Raw genomic sequence first — 15,981 nt, 5'->3', positions numbered from 1 at the left:
CGAAGAATTGTCAGAGGCGGAGTTGACGCCAGGGAAAACTAACATGCCACAACCAGTAGTTCTAGGCTCTGATTGGTCAAAGGAAACGGAACCCAATAAAGAGCTATCAAAATTAACAAGCATTTTTCTTGAAAGTAGGAGTTAATTTCGAAAGCACACTCAGAATTTTGAATCTTTACAGTTCGTTAGCTTTACTACATACGTTGGGAACAAAACTTGTACTCAGTGTCTTTCCCTCTTATTATTTTAAACGATTTCAGCCGAGCATACGAGTCCGTAGTCGGAAACTCTTATCTAAGAATCAACTCAGCCAACAGTTTTATTCCTTTATGCCTAGCAACTTACCATGATCTTTCGTCATAGAAACAAGGTGACGTGGACAGTTGATGTGCTCACGTGTATTAATGTATGGTTGGTTTATAAGAATTGCAAACTCGTCAAATGGTTTAGACATCATTTACTCATTTGTTGAACAAGCACAAGTTTGGATTTGCACGTCAAAGCGCCCTATTTCGTTTTAAAGTTATTACTCAATTATTTGTTACTCGGTTTACCAAGTCGTCACCTTGTGAAAATCGTCAACATGCTTAGCTGCATGTTGTGATGTAGGTGGTGAAATACAAACTTATTTCATTCCTTTTTCTCTTGTAGCTACTCGATCATCGAAGGAAACTCGGAGAAGTTCATCAGTGTAGACTCTGTTGACGGATCTGTCATTGTAGCCCGCCCCCTGACGTCACTAAAACCAATCAAATTCAAAGTCATGGCACGTGATCTCGGGCAGCCTGTTAGAAACGCCACCGCCGACGTCATTCTTACGATTCACGCCATTGAGGGGCCCCCTCGGTTCCTTTCCTCTTCTTACGAAGCGCGCGTAACGGAAAACAAGAAAGCAGGAACGGAGGTCATTCGTGTCGAGGCGGCAAGCGTCGACCCTGTGGTCTCCTACAAAATATTACACGGAAACGGTAGAGAAGATTTTCATTTGAATGACGAGACAGGGTCGATAACCACAGCTAGACCGCTGGACTATGAAACTGTGGCGCGATACGACCTCGTTGTCATGGCGATAGACAGTAGCAATAGAATGAATTACGTCAAGGTAGCTATAAAGGTTGTCAATCTCAATGATAATGAACCTTTGTGGATATACAGGGCGGAGTGATCGAAGGACAGATCTTAGCTGACGCCGTTACTGACAGTCACGTGATGTTGTTGAAGGCACGTGACAGGGATACTAGTGACGTCATCGCATACAAGATCCGCGACAGAAAGGCAGCTTCGTATTTTACTGTTGACTCCGAAGGGAGCCTAAAAACTAAGAAAACTCTCACTGGACTACGGTCGCCTTTTGTTTTCAGAATTGAGGCTGTGGATAGCGGGATTCCTTCCAAGAGTGCGTTTACGTCAGTAAGGCTTGTGTTTCTTAAGTATCACATGCAACAGAGGGAGCTACAAAAGGGTGTTCCTGAAGACGTCAAACAAGACGATGTAATCATCAAAGTGAAAGATGCAGCGAATATTAAAAATCCAGAGTTCTCCATCATTTCCCCGCTGGGCGCACCTTTCCGCATAAACAGTCAAAACGGAGAAATTCGCACTTCGCGTCCACTTGACTTTGAAACGACGCAGAATTATTCTCTTATAGTGCAGGTACAGAACTCGAAAGATTTGAAGGATTACACCAATATTGACGTAATGGTAAACATTGAGGACGTTAACGATAATTCACCAGCTTTTGGCATGGAAAAAAGTGACGGGCTATACGTGGCCAAAGTCAATAGGAATCCTCTCCAGGGTACGGTGGTGTATACACTAACGGCATCAGATCGAGACTCGAGAGGCCATCTGCGTTTCTCGCTGGTCAGCAGTAATGATGGAAACGCCGTGTTCGAGGTCGAGGCTGAGAGCGGCAAAGTGAAAACACTTAGCCAACAGGTGCTGATGGCAGACTCTTACAATTTGACAGTACGCGTGAGTGACAGCGACACGCCCTCGCGTGACGCACGGGTTATACTGCACGTGCAAGTTGGGGAATATCCGCCTTCGTTCAGTCAGGATCAATACGTTTTCACTATCAAAGAAAACACACAGAGGGGATTTACTATTGGCCATATTAAGGCATACAGCTACTCTGGGGCGTCAGTGTCATACACTGTCGTACACGGTAAGGCGAGTGAATGAAACCAAGAGAGTCGATCCTCCATTTTCCTCTAATTCTTAAGCTATCCGACTCAAGTTATTTTAAAATCACTCCTAGTTTATGACCCGAATTTTGTTTACATGGAGAGTCCAAGCGGCTTAACGCGCATCTTCATCCTCCACGAAAACACGCGGAGACCGCGCGAGCTTACATCCGTGGGAAAACTGGGTACCAAATCTAAAAATAACTTGGGAAGGATTACCTTAATGAGACGCACATAGGAGATTAACTCTCTTTTATTCTCTCCTGATGGAACTTAGAGCCTTGTTCACCTAACTATCAACATTAAACACATCAACCATAAAAAAAAAAAAAAAAAAAAAACTCAAGAAACAGCGAGTTTAAAGCTCGACACACGATTCCATGTCGTATTTATACAAGAAACGGAAAACTTGTAGCACAAATGGCTAATGGATAACTGCAAAATTCAGATCTTTGTTTGACGTTCGCTGAAAACAAGAGGGAAGGGAACATGGTGCTTACCTTAATGAATGTTTGGCTGGAAGTATTCGTTTCTGCAGTGTTTTTGCAACAGGTTTTCTTGGTTTAGCCAAGATTTTAGCATGGTTTAGAATCGCAGTTGTGGCTGAGGAGTTGAATTTGGGAATACCGAGAACAAATTCAGGAATTGGTCGGTTGGACGCGGGACCTCCAGAGTACAGGACGCACGTTGAATCACGAGATTATGCTCCATTTCATTGCTTTAGACTGTAAATGCAACACTTACTGCTAGGCACTTACTGATATCCGCTGGTAAAAATTCACAGTGGCCTGTATATTTTGAAGGCCATGAAAAATCTAACTTTGCACTTTAATTTCCAGGGAATGTCCAAAATAGTTTTATCCTGGATAGCAACACTGGACGTCTCGCTCTCCCCAATCCACTTGACTACGAACGCGACTCGAACGTCTATTACATCAGAATACGAGCCACAGAGGTGGGCATCCTCTCGTATCAGTCCTCCGAAGTTAACGTTCAAGTCCTTCTTCAAGATGTTAACGATAATGCACCAGAGTTCTCTCAACAACGTTACAGATACACTCTACCGGAAAGTGCCCCTGTGGGCACAACTGTGCTGTCGGTTTCAGCTCAAGACAGTGATTCTGGTATAAACGGCCAGTTCAGATATTACATGGAGAATTCCTACTTCACTGTGAATCCGTACACGGGGGAAATCACTACGACGAAACCGCTGGATTACGAGACCGCGCGCTCGCACACCTTTGTCGTGGTGGCGCAAGATGGTGGGAGCCCAGTGCTGAATGGGACCGTGCGATTTGAAGTGACGCTTCAGAATGTGAATGACAACCCGCCACGGTTTTCACAACCGGTGTATAATGAATATGTGACTGAAGATGCTGGCCGGGGGGAACTGGTGACTACAGGTAAGGTGTTGTGGGAAACGCTATTTGAGAGCTTGAGCAATGGCGATGTCGACCCCGAGGACAACGCTTAGTAAAAAATAAATTTATATTTTACCTTCGAATTTCGCAATTGTCTAGATCTGTTCAATGCGCTTATTGGTCTCAGAACTTGTTCAACTTGCTCTCATGCATGAGACCGCGCGCTAAGTAATGAAATGAACCATGATAGAGCAGATGGCCATTGCTATAGCTTTGCCTGGATTTAACGATCTTGGACGTTCGGTGACCTACTTTTCTTTAAAGAAACAGATTTTATATACAATTATCTCCACATTGTCCAAAAATGAGCAAAAAATCAATGTGGGAAGTTAAAAAAGTTTTCAACATTTCTGTCCACGGGACATGGAATCCTGCCATCTTGCGGCTGCAAGGCACGTGAAACTATGGACGCTAAATGCGAACTTGTTCTTTAAGAAACCTCACCAGTTGACTAAATTTACTTAATAGGTCCAGTTATATAATATTATAACATAACTAAAGCAAAGCGCGCGCTCTGATTGGTTAATTTAGCGTCTACTATTTGCCCATGGGTGTACGCTGCTGACGTGTGTGCTAATGTTTACAAAATGTTTTGACAGACATTGTTTCCAAAGTAATGGCCGACGTTCTTCTGCCAGAAATGCGAAACTGTCTTCACTGTTGTCTGAAGATGAAACTTTATCGAGTTACTGGTGTGCAGTCGGTTGTCATGAATGAATTTTCGCGCGCTTGTTTTCTCTTGTCATGTAAGACTACACAAGCATTTTTTTTGTGATGTAGCTCAACAAAAGGACTTCTGTTGTTCCAATGTCTCAATGTTATGTTATAAAACAAATGGTAAACGCCATAGCGTGCATTATTGAGTTACGAAAGAAGCCTAAGAGTCGCACGAGGCGATAGCCTCGTGCGACTCTTAGGCTTCTTTCGTAACTCAATAGTGCACGCTATGGCGTTTACCATTTGTTAATCTGGTAGAGAACATTTCACTTCAAAGATCTAATTGCAATATTCTTGGGCTTACAGACACTGTGGCCTTATTCGCTAACGAAACCCGATTTTTTCAGATTTAGGGTGTTCTTACGGGCATGTTCTCTCCAAAGCGAAGTCGGTGATCCCCCATTTTTAAGCGATGACGCATTGTGTGACGTCATCGCTTTATGCTGGCATGCATGCATTCCTTTGGATAGTGATTTCGCATAGTTTGTCGCGCTAATGTCCGTGCGCTTAAGTCGCGCACGATTTATCCCCCTGTGGAAGCGAAATGCACTCTGGGAGTTTCCTTTGCTGCATTCCTTTGCTGTTTGTAGGTTTAGCGGAGTGCTTTTAATTGTAGCTTTTAAAAGAAGATTTAGGGGTGGATTTTGGTTTAAACAGTATCGGATAAATTTGCGTTCACGGGCAAACTCATAATAAGAGCGTATCCTCCATACATACAGGTTTAGATAGACAAGTAAGTCGCAAAGGCGATAGGTGAAGGCTTTGCGGCTTTCCTTTGCTGTTTGTAGGATCAGCAGACTGCTTTTAATCGATATGACAAGTGTACAGTTAAAACAACAAATTAATATCCGGTGAGGTAATTAGTGCCAAATATTTTTAAAGATAATAAGGTGTGGATTTCAGAGAGAGTAACATTCCTTTGCGGGTTTCCTTTGTGGCTTTCCTTTGCTGTTTGTAGGATCAGCGGAGTGCTTTTAATTTCAGCTTTTAAACGAAGATTTGGGGGTTGATTTTGGTTTATACAGTGTCGGATAAATTTGCGCTCACTGGCAAACTCGTAATAAGAACATATCGTACATACATACAAATTTAGATAGACAAGCAATTCGCACACGCGATAGCTGAAGGGTCTACATAAAATTTACGGATTGGTAGCGCAGTTGTACTTTTGCCAGTCTTGAAGTGAATTGAATGAGTATTGTATGAGCACTGAAATATACAGTTTACAGTAGTGACAATGAAGTCAGAGTACGATTCATTAGCAGTTTTCAGTTTTTTATAAAGTTTTGGAAATGTGCTGTTTTATATTTTCTGTCAACGAAAGAGTGGTTGTGATTAAACAATCGATAATCTTTTTGTTAGGGTAAAAACAATACGAATGTTCATTGATGACAAGTATACAGTTAACAACGAGTTAATTTTCTGTGAGGTAATTAGCGTTGCCAAATATCTGTAAAGATAATAAGGTGTCGATTTTAGAGAGAGAAACTTGTACTTTGCGGCTTTCCATTGCTGTTTGTAGGATCAGCGGAGTGCTTTCAATTTCGGCTTTTAAACGAAGATTTGGGGGTGGATTTTGGTTTATACAGTGTCAGATAAATTTGCGCTCACGGGCAAACTCGTAATAACATATCTTCGATACATACAATTTTTGATAGACAAGCGGGTCGCACAGGCGATATGATGTCAAGAGAAAATGAATTTCTCTTGGACAAGTATATGGTCAAAACAACAAATTAATTTCCGGTGAGGTAATTAGCTTTGCCAAATATCTTTAAAGATAATAAGGTGTTGATTTCAGAGAGAGGAACTTTTCAGCGGAGTGCTTTTTATTTGGGTCGGTACATTTCGCTGATCCCTAGCACATGGTCTAACAAGATGGACCTGGTACATGAACTACTTGAATGAATCACCAATGGACTACCCTAAATGTAAACCCCTAAAATTTCTAACCCAAAAGTTTAAGAATCAGTTTGTCTGCTCTTGTTCCAATGTTCTAGGAACAATTTTTAAACGTCATCGCTTCTGCATGCATTGCGTGCCGTTTATTTTAGACTTCTCATTACTTATCATTTTATAGTGGTAAAAGTCTCAGAAAAAAATCAATGTTGGAAAATTTTCGCGCGAACGTCGTTAAGCTCTCTATTAAGAGTGCCTGCCTGTAAAAATCAGACAAATTCTTAATTTCGCGGTAAGGGTGGAAAATTCTATTTCCCTCATATTCCTTTGGTAGACAGGCTAGGGCATGGCAAAAACTACTGGATAGTTTCTTTGGCAAAATATCCTTTTATTTCAAAGAAATATGCAAATTAAAAAATTCCGTTTAAATCGTCATTTGACGTACCACTTTATTAAACAAGTTTGAGAGCCTCGCATGTAAAACCACACCATTCTTCCGTCTTTAAATCACTCAAATATTTTTGTGCAATGTTTAATTGTGTACTAGGTTGATTTTAGGGAATGCTGCGTTGTCTTTTTGGGTGCAAAATAATTAAATTTCGAAGAGATGTAATTCATTCACTTAAAAGTACTTCGTAAAAACAATTGATTTTCATCATGTGCGAAACCTTCAAATGGATTAAGCTTTTGCTGGTTGAATCGCAGAAGTATGGTCTACAGATTCCTGTAAAAATTTCTTTGGGCAAATGATTGTGAGCGACGCGAGAACTTTTCAAAGTACGTTAAAAATGCAGATATTTGACCATCCGTCGTCAAATTTCAATTTACGGGTTAGACATATTTTAGCACGCGCTACATGTCTTGAGCTATATTAAAACGAAATAGACATAAAGCTGATAATTTCGAAATGTTCTAACCTTATTTGCTGTAAAAGGCAGGTCCAAAAGCCGATTTGACGTGATTCTGTCTCCATTCGTCGCACATAAAGCAGAAGTTTGCTTTTGTTTACACAACGTCCGATGTAGCGTCATCGCCAACTGTCAACTGATTTAATGATCGAATACCATGAATGTATGACCCTCTTTCGACACATATTATCATCACTGCATCTAAGTCAAAAACGGCGAAGTGATTTGTAGATAGTTGCTTGCTTTGCACTACACCAAAATATTACGTTTGATCATCGTTTGATCCGTGATTGCTGCTTGAATCCTTGCTTGTAGCGGTTCGTTGTTTGTTCGTCACGCAATGCTGTCATCCCATTTTAGGGGGTAGGGGTAGGACAATTTCTATCCTAATTTGTAAGGCTCCGTAAGGCTTGGAACTACAGGGAGCACACAATCTTGTTGAGTGGGAAGAGATTAAATTAAGAAATGAAAAGAATGAATAGTTAACCATTACCCCTGTTGTCATCTTTTACCAGACCACCGCTACCTACATGCCCTACGTAAATACTGTAACGCTAAACTCGTACTTAGGTCTTTTCGCGCTGTGCAATTATTTTTGGTTTACATGTAATACAGTGGGCTACCCTCCGGGAAATGGGAGGTGGTTGCTTAATAGGGGTTGGCCGCTTAATAGAGGTCGGTGTACCTTGAATATTTTTTCACCATCGGGTTATAAATTTCTTAGTGAAGATGGAGTCAATTGAAGACAATTATTATAGACGTCAACCTCGGAGACCCAGGGGCAGTTAGTGGGGGCGGGGAAAAAGTCTAAACGGGTCTTTGCCAGAACGTTTTACTCACCACTTTAGACTTTTCACAATTAAACATTGCACAAAAATATTTGAGTGTTTTAAAGACGGAAGAATGATGTGGTTTTGCATGCGAGGCTCTCAAACTTGTTTAATAAAATGGTGCGTCAAATGACGATTTTAACGGAATTTTTTAATTTGCATATTTCTTTGAAATAAAAGGATATTTTGCCAAAAAAACTACCGGTAGTTTTTGTCATACTCTAGCCTATCTAACGTAAAAATATGAGTGAAATCGAATTTTCGACCCTTGCCGAGTTATTTTCCATATTTATGGACGGGGACTCTAAAATGTTTTGCGTGAAACGCTTATTAAATGTGGGTTAAAGTTAAAAATTCTGAGGCATCTTCAAATTAAGAAAGTTTAAATTTAAAAAATGAGAGTGTGCGGTTGTTTATCTGAAAATAAAGCTCGGGTTGAGGTTGTAAGAAATTGAAATATAGTTCTTGATATGACAGGTGTTTTGGAGTGCGATTTTTCTTGCCTAGACTTAAAAGATGTATCAAGTTCATTTGATTTTCCTTTCAGTTCAAGCAAGCGACTTGGATCTCGATCCAGTCTCCTACAGCATCATGTCTGGTGATAACAGCAGTAACTTTGTGATTGACAGCCGAACAGGAGTAGTCCGATTAGTGAAGCACAGGGAACCCAATCTTGTAGGTCCGTACTACGTCCTTAATATCAGTGCCTCGGACGGCCTACACAGCAGCCAGGCTGTGCTAGTTGTGGCCATTCAGGACATCAACAATCACAAACCAGTGTTTAGAGACTGCGACAAGTATCGGCCAATCATTGCAGAAAACTTTCCCCCAGGCTCTCCAGTTATTCAGGTTTGTTGCATACTAATGTTGCTGTTGTATTACAAGGTAGATTCCTGTTATTTGTATGCTCCCTCCTTTTTTTAGAAGCTTGGCATTCAGTCGGTCGGTCAGGGAAGCACTAAGTTTGGCAGTCAGGCATTCAGGGATTCAGGCAGTCAGGGGGCCAGTTCGTCCTTCCGTCCGTCCGCCCGCACGTCATCTCGCTCTCAGCAATCCCAACTATGGTTTTTGGGGAGAACCATTATTACAATGCTGATGCTTCGTATAGATATCGCAGAACTTTCAAGTTGTAACTTTAATTAGAAGCTTAGTCGGTGGCATGGCCTACGCGTAAGGGGTCTTATTATTCCGAAGGTATCTGTGCTCCACATTGTAATCGCGGTTGTTTCTTTTGAATTCCAGGTTAGCGCCGAAGATGGCGATATGGGCGAGAACGGCCAAGTCAATTACCACATCGAGCGACCGACTATCGGCATACCGTACTTCAAAATCAACAGCACCTCAGGCCTGGTGACCACAGCTATGATGTTCGACAGGGAAGAGAAGCGATCCTACCAGATAAGGATCACGGGAAGGGATGGGGGACCCAACCGCAAAGAAGCCGAGAGGCTGATGGGATTTTGCCAAGTGGAAATCCAGATTGATGATGTGAATGACAATGCACCCGTGTTTAGTAACACGCCATTTAGGACTAACATTAAAGAGGACCTCGAAAAGGGGAACATCGTACTTTATGTTAGCGCTACTGACAAGGACGCTGGGAGCAATTCACTGATAACATACTCCTTTGAAACGCCTAATAACCAATTCTCGATTTCTAACACCACGGGGGTTATAGCCACCAAAAGCGCACTGACATCTTCGAAATATCAATTTGCTGTGATTGCCCGAGATAATGGCGACCCACCACAATCTTCTAAAGCAGCCGTCTTCATTAGCGTGTACAAAGTTGGAAAAGACCCGCCAAAATTCACGCAGAACGTGTACACCGCGCGTGTGCGCGAGGATGCGCAGCAAGGACACATCATTACGCGCGTGCAGGCCACAAGCCCGGATCCCAATAATATGATTTTTTACACAATTGTGAATTTTCCTCAGCCAGTTCACATCGACCCGTTGCAAGGGATAGTGAAGACGAAGCACCCTCTTGATTACGAGCTAGCGCCAAACTACACGGTGCATATCCAAGCACAGGACACCCAGGATCCTCCGCTCTTGTCGTTCACGCGGCTGGAGATTCTCGTGGAGGACGTGAATGATTCGCCGCCTGAATTTCCGGTCTCAAAGTATGAAGGCCAAGTTGCCGAGAACGCACCAATCGGGAGCTCTGTATTAGAGGTGAAAGCCAAGGATCCCGACAAGGGCGAGAACGGACGAGTCAAATACAAGTTCAGCGGATCTACGAAGCCTTTGATATACGACTCGTTTGATCTGGATCCCTTGACAGGACTTATCTCTACCAAGAAAGTGTTTGATCGCGAGCGAACTGGACGCTACAATTTGATCGTGGAAGCACGTGACCACGGTAAATTTCCCAAATGGTCGAGCTGTCTTGTAAATGTCATTATCAGCGACCAGAACGACAACGCCCCAGTCTTTGAGCAGCTTGTGTACAATGCAAGTGTGTTTGAGGACGCGGCCAGCGGCACAGGCGTGTTACAGGTATCAGCAAGAGATGATGACATTGGAAACAACGCTGTGGTAAACTATTACATCGTAGCGGGAAATACCAGAGCGGCATTTGAAATAAACAAAGATCTTGGCCAGATCGTTGTCGCTAGCTCTTTAGATCGCGAAACGCAGGACTTCTACAAGCTTAAAATAAGAGCGCAGGACGGGAAAAATTCCGTTACTGCTGTGGTGAACATACACGTTAAAGATGTTAATGATAACAATCCCGTGTTCTCCAACCACACGTATGTAGCTTATGTTTTCGAAAACCGGCCTGCGGGAAGCACCGTTGCAACCCTGTCGGCGGCAGATGAGGACCTGGGACTAGGCGGAGAGTTCACTTTTTCAATCGGTGGTCAGGGCACAGATGCGTTTGAAATCGATCCGATAACAGGAGTCATGAAAACTATAAAGCCATTGGACCGAGAATTAAAAGCAAGATATGATTTTCTTGCGTTCGCCACCGACAATCCCGGTGCAGAGTCCAGGAGGACTGGGTCCTGTGATGTAGTGGTCTGGATCCGGGACATAAATGATAACCCGCCGCAGTTCCCGGATGATGCTTACGAAGGAAGCGTGAAAGAAAACCAGTTGCCCGGTACACGCGTCATGGTCATGTCGGCGGTCGACAAGGACGACCCGAACGAGAACGGAAACGCTGTCATGACTTACCAACTCATCGAAGATTCAGATGGCAACTTTACAATCGATCGCGACTCGGGCGTTATCTCGACGCGCGCGAAGCTTGACCGAGAAAAAGACGATAGATACCGACTGGTTGTCAACGCTACGGATCGAGGTCGGCCGGCGCTCTGGGGTCAAGTGGAGGTTATGGTCAGGGTCACCGATGATAATGACCACCCACCTCGGTTTGTAGACAAGGTGTTTCTCGCCAGCGTGTTCGAGAACGCTTCTATTGATTCATCTGTGATGAGGCTGAAGGCTACTGATGAAGACATTGGTATCAATGCGAGGTTACGTTATAGTATTATACAAGGAGGGACTGAGGGAATGGGGGACGGCAGGAGAATGTTCCGCATTGTGGAGGACACGGGGGTACTTCAAGTGGCCAGGAGCTTGGATTACGAGAGTGACAAGGAATACAAATTAACAGTCCGAGTAAGTGACATAATTTTTAATAGAGTTGTAGTTTAGTGTGTATGAGGTGCAGTGGCCTAAGAGTCAGCGGTTGACTCGAGCGGTCTGTGTTCGAGACCTGGCCGGTGTCATTATGTTGTGTTCTTGGGCAAGACACTTAACTATTACAGTGCCTCTTTCAATCCAGGTGTATAAATGGGTACCTGCGAATTAAATGCTGGGAAGGGGGGATAACCCTGCGATGGACTAGCATCCCACCCAGCGGGAGTAGAAATACTTTTAGTCTCTTCATGCATCGGAACCCTGAAATAAGCGTCGGCCTTTTGCACCACTAGGCTCAAACGCAGACGTTACCTACGTTAAGTTTAGTTGGGGTATAGTCCGTAATCTCGTGCCCTAGAATTGGCGAAGTACACGGCGTGAATGTCTGTAATGTACTTACAGGTATAACGCAAGTAAAGACTATCTTGGACATTTGTAATCTGGATTCAAACTTTTCGAAAGACATAAGTTTCACTGGACCGTTCTAGTTCTACAATAGCATTGCGCAAATATAAAAAAGCTCGCCCACGATAAAATTGTAAAGTCTGCAAACGAGCCAAGTGGCCTATCAGGCCGGAGCTTATCCCGGTATCTGTAGCATGAAGCGACTTGGAGTATTTCTACTCCCCCCTGGATGGGATGCTAGTCCATCACGGGGCTAACCCCAGCATTAAATTGGTTGGTACCCATTTATACACCTGGGTAGAGAATGGCATTGTGAGAGTAAAGTGTCTTGCCCAAGAACACAACACAATAGCCCCGGCCAGGGCTCGAACCCGGACCGCTCGATCACGTGACGAACGCACAAACTATGAGGCCACCGTGCCTCGCCCGCGATAAAAAGACCAATCATTGTCAAATTTATTTTGGTCTGATCCTGTTTTAGGTGCGTGACTCCAGTGCTCCGTTCTTCAGTGACACAGCGGAAGTAGTGATATCCATTCAGGACTATAACGACAACCCCCCGGTATTCAACCCGGTATCGTACGCGGCAAAAGTCCGGGAGGATGTTATCCCGGAGGTGTTTCTCCTGCAGGTTACCGCCACAGATTCGGATACGGGCAGCAACCAAGACTTCAAATTCTCAATTTACGAGGGTGATCCCGAGGGACAGTTTCGTATCGACCCGGACTATGGCAAGTTGTACGTTCACCGTAAGCTGGATCGGGAGACCCGAGCAGTTTATCTGCTTACTGTTAGAGCCACGAATACAGGTGTGTGGACGAAACTGTTTCGCTAAGGTGCTGTGGTATAGAGATAGAAACAAGCGCCAAAATAAATACAATTTAGTGAATTACTACAGGTAATCCCAATTAGAGATTTACACTATGAGTGATATTTGAAAATTCTCTCAAAATTGGACGAGCCTTTAGGCCTGTAATGTAAATTCTTAATTGCTCGAGCTCTCATTCGATTACTATATGTCTGTCTGAGAAAATTACGAACACGCACGCGTTAATTTGGACTGCAATGCAAATTAAAAATAACGATAAATTGGCCTGCTCTCAGCCAAACGCAACGAAGTAACTTTCTCATTGATATCATTAATATTATTATTTGTCTTTTTTAGCGACGCCTCCTTTGTACGGTCACGCGTCGGTCAAAATCACCTTAGTCGACGTGAATGACAACGGCCCCACCTTCCACCCCTCAATGTTTCACTTCAGCGTCAAAGAAAACACCGCACCCTCCCAGTCCATTGGAAAAATTAGCGTTGATGACCCGGATCTTGACCCTCCGAACGGAGGTCCGTTCTTTTTTGAAATCTCCAGTGGCAACGACGAAGGCTTCTTTAAGCTCGACAACAAAACGGGTGAGTTCTTTACGAGAGCCTCTTTTGACAGAGAGAAGCGCGCGTCGTATATGCTGGGAATACGAGCGAGAGATAGCGGAACTCCCCGGCAACACTCCGAGACTTTCCTCTATGTGCACATATTAGATGATAATGACCATCAGCATTCCACGGGCACGTTGAACCTCGAGCTCAATTCATACCAGGGGAAATTTCCCGGGGGGAGGGTGGGAAAGGTTTACGTCGTCGATAAGGACACCGACGACGCGAGGTTCTACGAAGTGTTAGCAAACAGCTCCGGATACTTCACGATTGAACGAAAGACGGGAATGATCATAAGCCGACCGAATCCTCCCAAGGGAGATTACTTTTTGACGGCCAGAGTTTCGGATTTTAACAGCTCGTTCACATCGGTAATTTGCTCCGTGTTTATCAAAGTCAAAGAAGTGTCTGCCGAAGCTGTTCGCAACAGCATGGCTGTAAGACTTGGCGGTATTTCGCGCGAATACTTCATTACAACCGTTATGCCAAGATTTAAGGAGTCAGTGGCGAGTATTCTTAACACAAACGAAGACAACGTGGATCTGTTCAGCGTGCAGGGCGCACCGAAGAATTTTAGAGCCATCGACGTGCGCTTTGCTGCGCATGGCAGCCCTTACTATGCTCCAGAGAGGATGACCGCTATCCTGAAGAACAACAGGCCTAGTTTGGCCAAAGCTTTGGAAGATTTTGATGTGGATGTGTTGATCGTAGGCGTGGATGAATGCCTGCACGAGCCTTGCGAATCAGGTGGATGTGCGAATGTTTTAATCGCCAATGGAGAAGTGGAAGTTATTTCTGTGAAGGGGACATCGTTTGCGTCGATTGTGGCTATCCTGACAGCGCGGTGCGACGATTGTGATGAGGAACAAGTAGAGAGGCCGGGCTGTGAATCAAACCCGTGTTTGAATGGAGGCACTTGTCAAGTCATACCTGAAGGTCAGTCTTACACTGTGCTCCGAGAATTTTACGTTTCTTCATTAATTACGAGCTCCGTGCAAAGAACATGGATAAAATTTCTTGAAGCAATTAGACGATTTTTACAATTTGTGTGTTAGAAATAACGCTCACGTGCAAACTGAGCTAACAACGAGAAACAGTGAAGGGCAAAATTACGAAAGGGGAGTTGTGTCATGGTATATTAAATCAGTTTGTGCAAAAATTAACTCGACTTTAAAGCAAAACAGCAATGATATATTCCTTAGGTAGAATAACACGAGAGGTAAAAATGGATGGTTAAGATTGGGAAAGTTTGAAATCTTAATTTTTTAAAGGCGCCATTCTTTTAGTTTTGAACAGACTTCTGTTTTAACTGCGAAACTGAACTGAGCAACGTTGACTTGAGAATTCAAGGTATAACTTAACTTCATCGTCGTGAACAAAAACAACATTGGAAACAGAGAAAAAAGTGACATAATTATCAGACATAATCAAAGCTTTCAGTAAAATAGAAATTTGTAATTTTTCGTTCTGTAAACATAATTCTTATTAGGACATGTTTGTCGATGTTTGATGGGCTTCGATGGACCTAACTGTGAATTTACCACGCGGAGCTTTGAACCTGGCGAGTGGCTGTGGGTGCCGCCGCCTCAGCAGTGCAGCGTTGGCTCCCTCTCATTAGAGTTCGCGTCGCGAGAGACAAACGGGCTGCTGTTATATGGAGGTCCAACCTCTCCCGTGCGGGAGGGGGACGTGCACGATTTTATCGCAGTAGAGCTGGCCGGCGGCAAGATCCTCGTGTCCATGTCCCTTGGGGATCGTAACGATGTGGTGCGCGTTGGTGTTACTGGTGGTATGGCTCTGAATGACGGTGAATGGCACCATGTGGAGGTTTACAGGAACAGAACGGTAAAAAACCATCTTAACATGACGCGATGTATTCATTTATTTTTGACATGTTCAAAATTGTTTTTAAATTGATATAAAGCTCAACATGAGGGTTTACTTAGTTGATGAAGAATGCGACGGATGGCAAATGACTAAAACACCGGCCAAACGGAATCGCAGGTAGACGCAAGTTGAAAACTTGGGTCTACTTGCGACTCTGTTTGGCGAGGCCTTGCGTGCACTTGCGTTGACTTGCGCTCACTTTGGTCGAGATCAAATTTGCACGCAAGTCGACGCAAGCTTTTTACCGTTTCGTTTGAGTGACGTCCATTCGTTGTTGTAGTAACCTATTAGCCAATGAAGTACAGAATATGTAGCCTTGAAATAGGTTTTTTGCGACTTGCGTGTACTTAACGATGAAACTTGCAAGTCCGACTGGCCACCCAACAGAAGTCCCTACGCAAGTGCGTTTGGCCAGGGCTTGATTTGTTGTTCTCTAATCATTCCAGAAGCTATCAAGTTATCGTGACACCAGACATGTTGCTTAGCAACTTTTCTAACGAAAATCGCGGCTTCAGCCTATTTTAAGAAAAGGGTTCTCTCTCGCAATTTTTACTGACAAAAGAGATTGCGTGACTGGTAAAAAGAACCAAAACTTGAGAACGTAGCTTTGCCTAGCCTCTTAATGTTGCGGTGGAGCAGAGAAGAGAA

The 15,981-nt window shown here is 43.6% G+C and overlaps 1 protein-coding gene across 1 annotated transcript in view; it reads left to right on the top strand.

Moving 5' to 3' along the window:
• The window catches only part of LOC145465771 (protocadherin-like protein), a 36,720-nt gene that overhangs the window by 13,431 nt on the left and 7,308 nt on the right, over window positions 1-15,981 (top strand). The window contains 8 exon segments of the mRNA XM_081449528.1: window positions 652-1,139; window positions 1,142-2,167; window positions 3,026-3,589; window positions 8,509-8,810; window positions 9,204-11,591; window positions 12,499-12,826; window positions 13,183-14,382; window positions 14,936-15,291. Coding sequence (XP_081305654.1) covers window positions 652-1,139; window positions 1,142-2,167; window positions 3,026-3,589; window positions 8,509-8,810; window positions 9,204-11,591; window positions 12,499-12,826; window positions 13,183-14,382; window positions 14,936-15,291 — 6,652 coding nt within the window.

This window comes from Orbicella franksi, chromosome 13 (assembly GCF_964199315.1).
Source record: "Orbicella franksi chromosome 13, jaOrbFran1.1, whole genome shotgun sequence".
NCBI classification, from domain to species: Eukaryota; Metazoa; Cnidaria; class Anthozoa; order Scleractinia; family Merulinidae; genus Orbicella; species Orbicella franksi.
The sequence above is the reverse complement of the archived record's forward strand: the minus strand, read 5'-3'. Positions and strand labels throughout refer to the sequence as shown.